Below are 15,404 nucleotides of genomic sequence, written 5' to 3'. Positions count from 1 at the left end.
AAGAATTACCACTTTTTTTTTTCTTGACGCTTTCTAAAAATACTTTGAAATTTCCATTTGGGCCTCCCAAAGTACCAACTAGATTCACTTTTTTATCAGAAAACATCCTATGATTTCTAAAATCTGAGTATATTTTTACTATTCAAAATGTTGCTGACATATAACACACGCATCGCATTGTAAAATCAATAGGTACATTATTTCACTCCGCTCAGAATCTAAAATAACTGTAAATACATTTATTAATAATATAATACCTACGTAATTATTTCTTAATCAAATAATTTAACCACTAATATGGTTTTTAAATTTACAAATTTGAAGTTGGTACATTTTAGATTATTTTATATTTTCATTCTTTCGAAAAATACTTTTTAGAATTTGAAAGTTAAAAATTCTAAGCAAAATAATTTTTACAAATATTTAGTTATTATTTTTTTTAAAAGTGATGTCATTACATAATATTATACATAATATGTACTTGAATTTTTTTTTTGCCCCTTGAAAAGTTTTTAGGTTGTGTTAGTGGTATGTGAGCCATCAAATAAAATTTTATTGTAATTTATAGAAAAAAACCTAAAAAAAATTGTGAACGTAAAATGTTCTTAAACCGCTTATAACAAGACAAAATATTTTTTGAAAATATTATGCTGTATAGAAAATTTTAATTTAAACATTCAGTGAAAATGCCATGTATTTGTGATTATTTGTTTTTGAGTTACACCATAAACCAAAATCGATTTTGTCGAAATCCAATTTTGCCAAAAATTCCCGTTTTTCCTTAATTTTTTTTTTGGCCCTGAGAATTTTAAATTTTTACCACCCGTATGCATCAACTAGTTTCACTTTCCCATCGAACAAGATACTGAATTTGAAAATCGAAGCATTATTTCGACTACTTATCGTGTGCACACTAAACAGACACAAAAATAAAAAACACAAATCATTGTAAAATCAATACATTCATCGTTCTGCTCAGAATCTAAAATATATAGGTAAGTCGAATATATTCTTATTCCCCTCGAAATTTGAATTATTGGGACTTGACAGCATTTAATAGTTACCTATAGGTACTTGAAAACCCTGAAAATTCTAAATTAAGTGAAATGTAATAATTTTATAGTATAGAATGGGTACTTAAGAAGCCATAGTATATTTTAATAAGTAATCATTATTTTTAAATTTAATTTGGAGAAAATTATTTTAAAACATTAAAATATAATATAGTACCTAGATATTTTTTTTAATATCAAACATTTTTCACGATTCATCGGCAGGACAATTAATGTAAGAATTATTTTTCAATAAAAATTTGAGAAATTATTACTTCAGATACCTGAATATATAATATATGTATAATATTTATTTTTAAATAGCTAAATAGATTACAATTATAATGATTAATAATTAATATATTATTTACATTCAATATTTGTATCTATTGATACGTATCATAATAATATTTTTATAGTTTATTTATTAGGTCGTACAATATGGTATTATTACATTGTTTATATATATTTGTACGCAAGATTACAGTTTTTCTGTGATTATGTAAAAATATTATTATGCGTTTTTAATCTCTAAATCTTCCATTTTACAAAAAAATTATAAGCATTTTTCAAACGTATTTATAGATTCCAAATTATATTTTTGTTTTAAACAAAGTAGGTACAAAACCTCATGACGAATAATAACCAAACAAATGTGTACAAACAACAAGGGCTGAAGTAAATATTATATAATATAGGGTTGTTATTTTACATTTTTATATATATATATATATATATAAGCAGACGACACATAAAAACAGTTTGAACAACTTAAAAAAAAAAAAAAATACCGTCACGGTCGCGTTCCATTCGTATAATCTAAGTAGTATAATACAGTGTTTAACCACGTTTCTGTCTTCCACGTCGCCTTTATTATTTTGATATTCTCCCACCGAGCGAACCAGGCAAACCAGGCGATCTAGGGTAGTGGTGGTTACTGGCATGCAGCAAACTACAAATGTGGTCGGCCATACTTCGAACCAGTACGGACAAACGGCACCACGGCAGTACGTCAGCAGCGGCTCTTTGGCTATAACCGTATTTTCATCAGTTTACTTCATCATAAACGTTTCATGTTCAGTATTTAAAACTTAAAAGTTATTTTTTTCGTTTTATCAACTTCGATTTACGTACACATACAAACACAATATTTGACAATAATTTCACTTCATTACTCGCGCATCAGTTATATTTTATGTAAAAATTATTTTTTATAAAAAATATCACTACGCGTCAACTGTGAGTTTTTGTTACAACAATTTTGATCACGGTTATACGCTAAAGTTTACGGCCTACACAATGCAACCGAAAAGGTCTGTATGCTTATAAATAATTATTATAATAATGAAATAAAAAACATCTCAATATATATTAAATTGATTTTCTAAATCAAAATATTTTGTTCATAATGTTAAATCAAGTTACTAAGCATGCCTATTATATTATGTTATATAGAAATTTATACTTAAATTTTAAACGTTAATAACTATAAATTATAAATATTTTACTTAATTTTAAAATTAAATTTACAGTTAAACTATTGTAAAAGCCCAGAAGAGTGACTTGAACTCTGCATAATTACTCAGTGCAGTGATTATGTTTTAATCAGTTGAACTATATAGATTATTGTATAATTATGAGTCTCTCTTTCTATTTCTAATAAGTTAATAATATTATCTCACTTTTTAAGAAACTGAATGCGTCAGGAGGACCGATTACAAAATATAATTGATTTAATTTGAAATTGATTTTAATGAAAAAAAAAATTATATTTAAAATATATTGCATTGCCGACGTATTATATTACAAGTCCATTATACACAATGATTTTTAATTCAGGTAGCAGACATTTTAAAGAATTTTTAATTAAAAAAAGTATTATTTCAAAAAATTCATCGACATGATATTGAAGTAATAATCTGAACGTCGAAGAAGAGTAGCAGCCATTTTGTTTTTAATCATTCAAACATTGCAGGAAGTTTTTAAATATTAAAATATTCACAACATATGGATTTTAACAGTTTTGACTGCATTTGTGTAACTGTTTTATAAAAAAGTTATATTTATCTAAAACGTACAAAACTTATTGGTACCTACCTTAAGAAATTTGATACTTTTATATAGATATAATACATGCGTGTGTGTATGTGTGTGTTTTACCAACCGTAAAACGAACATTACCTATATTTAATTATTTAATAATCTATATAGTTTAACCACAATCATTATGTATGATGATCTTACAGAATTATCGATGCATAATTTTGAATTTGTATTTAATTTTATCTGTGGCATAGTACTAGTTTTAGGTAACTAGCTGTACGTGTATAATGTAATGTATAATGTATAAGCTATAATTTGTGAGACACGAAAGTGTTTTACATAATATTTCACGTTCAATAGTGCGTGTAAACTGTAAGTTAATTATTAATTTAAATTCAAGTTGGCATAAATGATTTGAATATGGGATGGTATCAAAATTCAAAGAACGCTACTAGCTAGTCACGATGTTCATTACGAAATGTTTAAGATTGGAATTTTGACAAGCATACGTTCATAACCTTACAATTTATTCAACAATAACGTGGTGTAAAGTTTCAGCCACCAGTTGGTCACCTATTCTCAAATAGTCAAAATGGTTATCTGGTCACCATCTCTGTCAAAGACAGAATTTGTTCTCAAAAAATGTGATAACTGTGTACCGAATAACGTTGACTTGTTTCACAATTTGATTAACTATATACCCTACCAAAAAAAAATTAACGAAAAAAAATTAAATTATACATTTTGCTCAAATATTGGGACATAGGTATACACAATATTTCGCATTATTATCAAACAATAACTGTTTATTATTTGTATATTTTAATAATTATTTATTTTCGCCTATATTCTTAATCGTGTATAGTCAATTATCAAATAACAATCGATTATTATTTGTATTATAAATTATAACCATTCATTTTACACTATATATTTACTAAGGTGCTTAAGTATGTATAATCGATTATCAAATAATATTTTTTTATTATTTGCACCTATTAGGTACCTACTATGATTATTAATTTTACACTATATTCTTAATTGCACATAGTTTATAAAAAAATATAATAATGTAAAAATGTTTCATCGCAAATGTCTTATGTTTATCATTAATTTGATATTAATTAATGTTAAAATATTGGGAAATGTAAACGATCTTCTTAAGTCTATATTATTTTTCTCGACGTTATAAATTAAACGATGACCTACATATTGAAATTGAAATTAAACCAAAAGCTGACGAACTGACTTCGTAGGTTTTAGAAAATCTAGATCAATTTAATTTATAATGTACTTCAAGTACTACATCGTATTCAAGTTTTATCCAGCAATCAATACGGCAAAAATCTTAAAATAACAGAAAATACAAACAAATTTATCAAAACATCTTCGTATTAAATAATAATTATTATGAGCACTTCAATAGTTCAATGAAAACAATCAAAATACAACCAATTTTCTAATAAAGCAACAAGTTTAATAAAAATTGTTTTAATTTTTAAAATAGATAACCGATTTGAAAACTTTTATCAGATTGAAAATTAATATTTTCTCAGACATCCATATGTACACATATTAGAAATTTGTAAATTTTAAATTCCAAAAAAATGTATGAAGCACTACAAACATAATATTCAACATGTTATATTATTAAACAAACTTGTCAATTATATTAATACATAAAAAATATAATTAATTTTAAACGGAAAATGAACAATATATTTTTATTTAAAATTTAAAAGAACAATTAAGAAATGAAAAATTGATAAATGCAAGGTTATCCGTATTTTACTGTTCTCAAATTTACTCGAATATGACTATCTTAAAGTAAGTCATAACTATGGAGTAGGTAGTAAGTCGAGGTAAATCGATGTTACTTTACTACTTACTAGCAATGACAACAAGTACACATAAACGACAAAAAATATATTATACAGGAACGCTAAATAAAAATAATTTCTGATGTAATTTTACATCAACATGGATACAACAAAAACAATTTTGCACATTGAAATTTAAATTGTGAAAATTGTCTTTGAAAAATGTCACATGACATCTAATTCGATTATAACATAATTATTATAGCCGAGTGTCTCGACGGGGCTTAAATTATGTACAAGATAATTTGATAATAATTATTGAGCGAGCTGATTTTAACCATGGACTCAAGAATAATTGGTGAGCATGGAACAAATCGACGATCAATAATTATCGCAAACAATTAAATCAAATTTGCTGTACACGCTGGGAGCATGATACGAAGTCGTGTTGTATGCGGTCATTTAAAACCTTTTTAATATACAGGTAAAATATTATGAAAATTGTCGTCAACGATTGCAAGATCTTAATAGTATAAGTGAAGACAATTTAACATTCATTTTTATGTCTATCAAACATGCAATATGCATAGTATCAATATAATAAACTACGTTTTATCATGACGTGTAGTCGGCTAACAACGGTTTTCACTATACCAAAAATTAATGGACAACTGTCGAATCACATAAGGCATTAATCTGGCATACCTACACTCGGAAATACCATTAAGGTCTAGAGGAACGTGGGTAGAGCTCTACGTTCAAAAACTCTAATATTAGTATTTATTTATACCTCATGTCAATTAATGCAAACGCAGTTTGGGATTCAAGTGTGTACCTAGCGGTTATATTTACAACACGAACAAAGTATTTAATATTATATTATAATATTATCAAACCTAAGCCACAAACATTATGTTTAAGTGAAGATTCAAGGAGGAACGATCAGATGACGTCACGTCTCATATCTGATCAGGCGTGCTGAATAAAATAATTAAACAAGTTAAAAATCAGTGAACAAATTTGAGAACTTAAGACTCAAACCTGGAAGAAGATATGGACGCATTCACGATACGTGTTTGCCGTTACTATACCTATACATTAAGTATACTATAGATCTTGAGGATCAATGGATTCTTTCATGTTATGCTATATTGGAACTTCAAAAAAATAATAAGTCGCAACTATAATATATTAAATATTTAAATTAATCAATTGAAATTTATTATGGGAACTGTTCTAAATAATTATTTTATGTCCATTAAGTTATATTATTATTACATTTATTGATTGATATTATTGTTTTTGACAAATACAATTTTTAATATTGGAAAAAAATAAGTATTATAATATAATGGAAATGGAAATAGAATATTATTCCTACGAATACAACTCACTATTTAAGTTCAGAAATATAACTATTTCATAATCAGACAAAACAAATAATGACATACTATAATATTTTTAGGTACGTTTAATTTAATTTAATCATTTCATGATACTTAAATAGTAAAAACGAAAAAAAATTAACGTGTTAAATTTGGTTTATCATCCATTTTAATTTAATTTAATTTTTTGTAATTAATCAAGATAAATTTAAAGTAAATTTTAACTATGAACAAATAACTTTTTACACGAGTTCAGTAAGTTCTTATATACGTAACACATTCGGAGATGATACGGTCCTCCGAGAAGATAGCTAGGGTAACAAAAATATACCTACCTACATAATATGTTCATTGCATGCCTCAAGAATAAGGTAGAGTTCCACGAATAATGTATAAGGACGTTGAAGAGTAGGCAACTAGTACGGGTCCGAATTGAATGAGGGGCGAATGACTATAATATTATAATAACATGATAAACTGCTAAAATCGACTTTACATAGACCAAAATAGAATTATGTTAGATAACATTAGAAAATTCAAAGTCTTTATTAGCTAAGGCGGGCGACATTAATGACAAGAATTAACTCGGATATGTGAACAACGACGTATTAGCATTCCGTTATGAGTTAAAAGTTAACAAATAATATATTATTTGACTCTTAAAGTTTAAAGTTAATATAGAGAAAAATATTTTTCTTGACTCATTCAAAAAGAATTAATTAATTTTTAATTTTTGAAATATTATTTTTATTATTACATGGGTCACACATAGCGATTGCGCAACTTTCAATTATTTTTAAAAATAAGAACTAACTACTTTGTTAATAATTCAACATACTAGTACTACTTATTTGCACACTGTAATAGTTTAGGCAATTACACGTGTGTGTGTCTACTAAATATTTAATCAAAAAAAATTTATTTTTTATTTTTTATCAAAAAGTCATTGTACGCAACATAATTAAAAAAATACCTATATAGCTTATTTGATTAATTTTTATTATTTTTATCTTAATTGTTTTATATGCATATATCTAAAACATCAACAGCTGAGACCATTAGTACCTATATAATACTTACATAGGTAGTTGGTTTTTATAAATTATTTACCATTAAGTTATACAGATTTAATTTTAATTTAATTTAAAATTGTTTCTTGCCTATATATATATAAGGTACAATATGTACAATAGATATACCTATTATTTTTTAAAAATAAACTGGAAAAAGCTAAGTAAGTTACTATAACAGGCAATTTTAAGCTACTTAGTTAGGAAATAAACTGACTAATTAAGTAAAAAAGTTTTTTGAAAAAATTTACATTATAACTAGTTGACGCTTGATTACCTACCCACCTTTGCTGGTTAGCGTGGCTCGTCGCCTAAGTTTTTAGCGATTAGTATAGCAATTCACTATATTCACAATACATACGCAATACAGTACATAATGCTGAATGCTTACTATCAAATCTGGATCGAATCCGTTTAAAAAAAACACCGATATCAATCTGGATAACAATGATCGATACAGGATTTTAAAATAAATCTGGTTTTCGGCTTTAACATTTTAAATGAATAAATATTATAATTTTATAATAATAATATTATGTTTCTTCTGAAAAAATACTGTCAAGGTTATCTAAAAACATAAAAATGTCTGGTGTAATTGGACTGGGATTAGGTCTGAAATTTCGAACAGATGTGATCCGAATATCCTAATTTAATTTGAAAATAACGTATATTTTAATCTTGATGCAGGGATTGGAAACAATTTATTTTTAGCACTACAGTGCAGTGTTTATTTTTTGTTTAAAATAATACTGGAAAAAGGCTTATTTATCTGTCGCTGCACACTGTATGTGCTAGTGCTTAAGGATAAAATATCAAGATAAAAAATATTTTTTTTAATTTTTTTTTCCTAGTGTTTGAAAACGAACTACGGTGTTAAATATAAAATAAATAATCTATAAATATTAAATACTATATAATATTATGTAATATTCATATTTTTTCCATGTAAAACGTGTCTAAAAATATCTACGTTTCTCGTTTATTTCACATGAATTTAAGTCCTAATTTATTTAATAAACATTTGAATGTAAAATTAATTTATTAATTATTTTTCAATTTTCTAAATTCATAATATTATACCTGTCAATAAAGCTGTAATATAATTTTTTTCTGTACATTTATTTATAGGTATACATATTATTAACATTTTAACATAAATAATATATTTTATCTTTAGTTATGCCTATAACATTATAATATTGCATTTATTTATAGTTATATTTTTGGTTTTCAGTTTTTTTTTTAAATTAACTATAGGTACTTACGGTAAAACTATGATTCCAAATACCTACTACAAACTAGAGAGAACAATGAGAATCATACATCTATGATCTATGTATCTAAAATTTTTTATTGTTGTTGTTGTTATTATTATTATTATTATTATTATTATTATTATTATTGAGTGTACACTTAATGATGGATTATGTTAGATTGTCAATCCAATATTTCTTTGTCTCGGAATTCTTTCTACGAGTGGCTTTTTTGATTTAGGACAACATCGCTACTATCATTGAGTCTAAAAAAAATAAGTATGTGTAAATATCAAACAGGCTATATAATTCTGGTGACTGCCAGGTTAGGTTAGAGTGTAGATAATTATGTTTGCTTTAATAGAAATTTCTACTATAATATAATAACTAATTGAAAAGTTAATGATGATAGCTTAATAATATTTTTTATATTTATATTACATTTAACATAATTCATAAACAATAAAACAAATGATTATCAACAAAAATGTTAATTGTAATTTATGATTATATTCGACATTTAGTTCAAAAAAAAAAAAAAAATATTTATGACCATTGTAATAATAATCGTCCACATTCCTCACGAGTCATAGTGAATAGTTTTGAATTTTTTGAACCACACCTAATAAGGCCAAGAAAATGTTTGGGTTTGACTTCACTCTGTATCAAAATCGTTAACGATCGATAATCACAATAATAGATACAACACCCGATACCGAGTTGATTATATATTTAAAAATAATATCGAATTTGGTAAATATTGTCCCCTACATTTACCCTTAAAACAAACACGAAATCTGTAGGTATTATTAAATGCTTGTACTGTTCTGTATTCTGTTTTCGAAAACATGTTTATAGGAAGTATCGTGTGAATTTGTAATACATTAAGCCATCAAGGTTATTTAAGCTTTGGTTTATCGATGTCTGAACATGTTATTTACTTCTATAAATTCTATATGAAATATTTTTCTTATTTATGGCTGTTATTAATATTAAATATACTCTTTCGGAACGTTACGGTAACACAAGTTTAACATAGCCTACGGATTGACGAATTCTGTGTAGGTATGTACTATACATGTAGAGTATACAATAGGTACTATATATTTTTATACTACTCTTATATTATGAGCATTCAAGATAAAACGTTCACAAAATATTTTATGACCACGTATAATATTTTATTCTTGACATTCTAACCCACAACGTGAAAGCATAAAGATGAACATTTCATCTGTCAAAGTATCGTTCAAAACTAAACAATAACTGTAGACTATATAGTTGTAAAAGAATATAATATACAATGTACTTATTAGTTATTATATTATATACAAACCACAAAGATTGTCACTATAATGTCAAAATCCACAATAAATAACAATGTCTTAAGTTTTCAATGTTTTCATAGATATTTCTTATCAGTTGACATTTTAGAACTATTATTATATTTTTCTTTGAATCCTTTCAGACTTGATCAACACTTTAGATAAATAGTTTTTTTCGGTATCTAGGCCCTAGACTCCTGTCTCCTATGTCATAACTATTTCGTATAAAAATAAAATCGATATGACGATAATATATACCTATATTATACTTCAGTTATTATAGATTCTAGATAAAAAAAAGTATTTAAAATAATAATTGTAAAAAAGAGTAAGTATAATACTTTGTCATAACGATGCTATCGGTGTTACTAAAAAAGAAAAATGAATATTAGATTGCTTATGTAGCTTACATTATATTATAATAACATTCAGCAGTAAACGTCATATTATAATATATTATAGTTGTCTATTAAGCCGATGGGTGGTGACCTAAATTCGGGTCGCTTTATACTTTTAATAAATTCAAATAAAATGTAAGAACAAAATATACATATTGTAAATATAATTTATATATATTTTGTATAAATTATTATGAACAAAAAAAATAAATATAAAAATAATAATACTAAATCAATTCAAAATCGACTAGTTTTTACATAATATTATACATTACAGTATTTACTAATTTACCATAAATTTAATTTTTCTTCAAAAATCGGTCTCAAAAAAATAATGTGTCGCAAGTCCAATAAGGTTGACTAAAGTAGGATCACTAAAGTATAGAATATATCGTATAAGATTATTCGTTATGCTAAATTATACTCTGTGATTAACATATTAATTGTCAATATTTCGGTGTACTATCCTTAACTTCTTCGTACTGAGGGAAGTAGTTCTCGTTTGGATCCCAAATACATGGATGATCATATTATTGGAAAGTCGACAAAACAAATTTCTACATTACACAGGAAGCAGTATAAGTAGGTATATATCGTATATTATACTGCCTAAATAAACGCTAACACGCGTCGTATATCACTCCCGAGAAAGTCTCCGCGCCTAGGAATATATATATTATATATGGCGTCATGTACAGCTTGTAGAAACTAGAAATTGAAAGTGGCTAACGGAAATACGCTTCGTATAAACGTTTATAAATAAATTGACATCGACGTAAAATCGTCTGCGCGTGGGTCGCATCAGCTGCCGTGGCGTATATATATAAAGTCAAACGATGTTAAAACTGTGTACTTAGCGAAAAAGGCTGGAACAAAAAAAAAAAAAATCGTCAAACCCATATTGTATCTTCATTGTTCGCGGACAAAAAGCATTTCGGTATATAATAATAAAACACCGTGCGAAAACGACGACAAAGGGCACAGAAGATCCCGGCGGCTAAGTGTTCCGATGACTCACCGCAACGGCGGCGGCAGTCCCCCATCAGAGTCGCTATCATCCTATTAGGTCCCCGGGACTGTCACTATACAACGTATACACATTTATTATATGTATAGATCGCACACACGACGTTTTCCCCCGAATACGCACCAAACCACACAAATAATATATATATATATATTAAATGTATTAACTGTGGACCCCGCGAAACCGTAACGGCCGCCGCGAGTCTACGACCGTATCTAGTCCCGGTCGGGCGTATTATAAATCCCGGTCACGAAAATAATTCGATTACGAGAGACCCTCTCTGTGTACACGCGCGTGTTGTTTTCCGGCGGCAGTGAACGATCGAGAAAAGTTTTCAGTCGTATTTAATGTGAGCGCAGCGGTGTACCCCGTCCGGTCGACGGTTAGATGAACAAATCGCAACGCCGACAGTGTTCTGGTCTACGCGTTAGGGGGAATTCGCGATATATTATTACGTGTTATTATTGTACGATAGAACAATGCGAAATTGCGCGAAAAAGCAGCGTGCGGCGTTCGGTGTAGGCAATACGGCGGCGTCGACGACGATATCCGAAGGAGCCGCGTGACGGTCGCACAATATACGTCTCAATATATTATTCTTAAAATATAAAACTGTCGCGATATTTTTTTTTCGTTTTACCGGGCGAAGAGGACGACGAGAGTCGCTTCGTTATAACCACGGCTATCTATCGGAGTAGATAACCGTGGTTATAACTTATAATATCGCGGACGAATCGTCGTCGCCATATCACCGTGATACCTATACACGTCTACGCGGCGTTCCGTACGGCGCCAACTACACTCGACGCGCTGCACATTACATTATAATATTATTTTAATTCCGTAAATTGCGTTGCCGAAAAACCCGTCGCAAATGGGTTTTATGCGACGCCACGCCTTCGTTGTTTACACGCGAAATTTCCATTAGCCGTCGTCTCGGTCGGTGTAGGCATGGCTCGTCGTGTATTCTATACCGCCGCAGCACTCCTTTCGAGAGGGTTTATCAATCGAGTAAAATGAATAAAAAACGATTAGCGCGCGCGTCGCTGCGGTACTACTCCGGCCGGTGTTCGTCTCGGTGAAATCGCACGTTTCAAAACCATCATTTCGCTCCGTTTGGTGGTTTGCAGGAGAAATAAATGGCTGGCGCACTGTCAAAACCTGGACCGCACACGTGTTCTGCGATTGATTTTGGAACCATAACGACATCACTCTTTTTATACCACTAGACGTATTCTTGTAAAAATCTGTACGTTTACGTCACGTGTTAATATTATAATATAGGTAATGACGATCATCTACCTAAATAATAATACCTACGTGAAATATCAAAAATTAAATGTCTACGGGCTTAGTTCATTTAAGTGTACCTGGACGCATTATGTTTCAAAGTCTTATCTAGGAAAGACTTAATGAATGGATTGGCTCTCATCGACAGTTTCCGTAACAATTACAGTGATGTTGTAGAGGAAAATAATAGTGGTATTTACGAATGAAAAAGAAAAACCTATTCCACAATATTATCTGATCAAAATTGGATACTCTATCATGTTATTTACATGCTACATAACTACATAATATTATCGAACCAATTGATCTAATGAAGCTATAAGAATTCTAAAAACAGATTTGAATTTGTCGATAAGTCCACTTGAAATCGACTTCCCCACATGTTTGATATTATCCCCCAAATTCCTAAAAATGTCATATTAAAAAGAGTACTTAAAAACGGTCGTATTTAAATTTTTGGAGAAGTTAAAATCAAAAAATCAAATATGTGGGAAAGTCGATATCATATAGACTTGACGACAAGTTCAGATCTGTTTTTAGAATTCTCATTGCTTTATTAGATCATGGTATGTTTGGCAAAGAACCAGTTTAAAATCCTATGTCGCGTGTGTTAGACAAAAACAGAAAATCACGGTATCGAATCCCCTTAACACTACAAAGCAAAGAAAATTACTGTCAGATTTTTATTCTAATGTCAAGTCATTTTTAGTGAAATTTAAATTATTTCACAAGAACATTGATGAAAAAATCAGACCACTGTATGTATGTTGTGTTGTAGTCATTCCGACAATGTAGGTAACTGGGTAAAAGTAACTGTCAAATTGTTGACTGTCAAAGAACAGTTGCAAAATTAATTTTAATTTAATTTTCTGATTATCATGACTTAGATTCTAAAATCAAACTGCTCTATAACCAATTTACAGTACTTAATATATAGATATATCGATGACATTGAAAGCTGAATGAAAATTGAAATTATTGAGTTGCAAAATTACGAAATTCTTAAAATTTATTTTTTTGAAGTTTAATTTATTGAAAATGTTAGTTGCATTTGGAAGGTCTTTAATTTGTGACCAAAAAATGTTATTGAATAAACTCGAAAAGGCAAATACTATGTAGATGTCAAGGTAAAATGTTGAATTCCATACAGGCTTATATTTACATGGGATCCTAAAGATTTGTGTATCTGGGATCCAAATTTTTATCAGAAAATTAGTTGAACATGATTTTCAGATTTAAAAACCAACATTTTTATATTTTATCTGTTTTTCGAAATCTTTTATTTTGTGTTTTTTGAAACAATTCGAGTGTAGGTAATACATATTATTTTATATTCTGAGTGGAACGATGAATGTATTGATTTTACAATGATGTGTGTTTTTTATTTTTTTTTGTGTCTGTGTACATGATAAGTAGTCGAATTAATGCTTCGATTTTCAACTTCAGTATCTTGTTCGATCAGAAAGTGAATATCGTTGGTGCATTGGGAGGTCAAAATTTAAAATTCCCAGTAATTTTCAAAAGCGCCAAGAAAAACCTAAGAAAAATTAAGGAAAAACGGGAATTTTTACGCAAAATCGATTTTTCACAAAATTGAATTTGGTTTTTGGTGTAACTTTAAAAAAAATGACCGTAGATACATGAAATTTTGACTGAATGTTTATATTAGTATATTAGCATTTTCTATACACCATAACATTTTCAAAATATTTTGACTTATTTTGAGCTCTTTAAGGACATTGTCAGTTTTCATATTTTTTTAGTTTTTTTTCTAAAAATATCAATAAAATTTTATTTGTTGATTAAAAAAGCTTGAAAATTTAATAAAAGGCTCCTAGTATATTGTTTCAAAAGCAGATGAAAAATATTAAAAATCCTTAGTCACAGTTTTTTTTTTATAAGCATTTAAAGTTCAAAAATTGACAAAATATGGAAAAATCACGAAAATTAGCAAATTATTTTGAGTTAATAATTCGTAAAAATTTTTCTTTTTAGAACTAAGATTTTAAAATGTAATACAAGATTCCTTATAGGATAATCTACCTTTATCAATAAAAAAATTTCTATAAGAAACTCAAATTAAATTTTTATGGGCGTTTGAAATTCATATTTTTATAACATTTGATATTCACTCGATTTCTTACGTAACGATTTTCTTATTTTGTTGTAATTAAAAAACGAGTGACTGTAGAAACTTGAAAATTTCACTGAATGTTTATATTAGCATTTTCTATATACGATAAAATTTTGAAAATAATTTGACTCTTTTTGAGCTGTTTACGGACATTGTAAGTTTTCAATTTTTTTAGTTTTTTTTTATATAAATATCAATAAAGTTTTATCTATTGGGCCAAAAAGTGTAAAAAATTAATACAGGGCTCCTGATACATTGTTACAATATCAGTTGAAAAATATTAAAAATACATAGGCACAATTTTTTTTTATAAGCATTTAAAGATCGAATTTTAACAAAATTTATCAAATTTTATTTTGAATAATTATTTTGTAGTTAAAAATTTATAAAATGTTCAACTTTTGTATCTAAGAATCGAAAATTTAGAAGAAGATTCCACGTAAGTAATTAATTCTGTTACAAAAAATCTAAAAAATACATTTACACAGTTTACTTTTATAGTCATTTTAAGTTCAAATTTGGACGAAATTACATATTGTATAACGCGTTATAAGTACCTAATGGGTATAGTGATATAATTAATTTGGAATTTATTATAGGTACCTAC

The 15,404-nt window shown here is 27.8% G+C and overlaps 1 protein-coding gene across 2 annotated transcripts in view; it reads left to right on the top strand.

Annotated features, from left to right (window-relative positions):
• LOC100162217 (growth factor receptor-bound protein 14) overlaps positions 1-15,404 on the top strand; it is a 106,136-nt gene that overhangs the window by 20,477 nt on the left and 70,255 nt on the right. Inside the window, exon 1 of one of the 2 annotated variants that reach the window (XM_008188572.3) lies at positions 2,043-2,365. The exons of the other annotated variant lie outside the window; for it this stretch is intronic. Coding sequence (XP_008186794.1) covers positions 2,352-2,365 — 14 coding nt within the window. The 5' untranslated portion in view covers positions 2,043-2,351. Of the gene's footprint in view, positions 1-2,042; positions 2,366-15,404 lie in introns of those variants that run through there. 2 annotated transcript variants of the gene reach the window in all.

Source organism: Acyrthosiphon pisum, chromosome A3 (assembly GCF_005508785.2).
Source record: "Acyrthosiphon pisum isolate AL4f chromosome A3, pea_aphid_22Mar2018_4r6ur, whole genome shotgun sequence".
Lineage (NCBI taxonomy): Eukaryota > Metazoa > Arthropoda > Insecta > Hemiptera > Aphididae > Acyrthosiphon > Acyrthosiphon pisum.
Note: the sequence above shows the minus strand (reverse complement) of the source record. Positions and strands in the feature narration are given on the sequence as shown.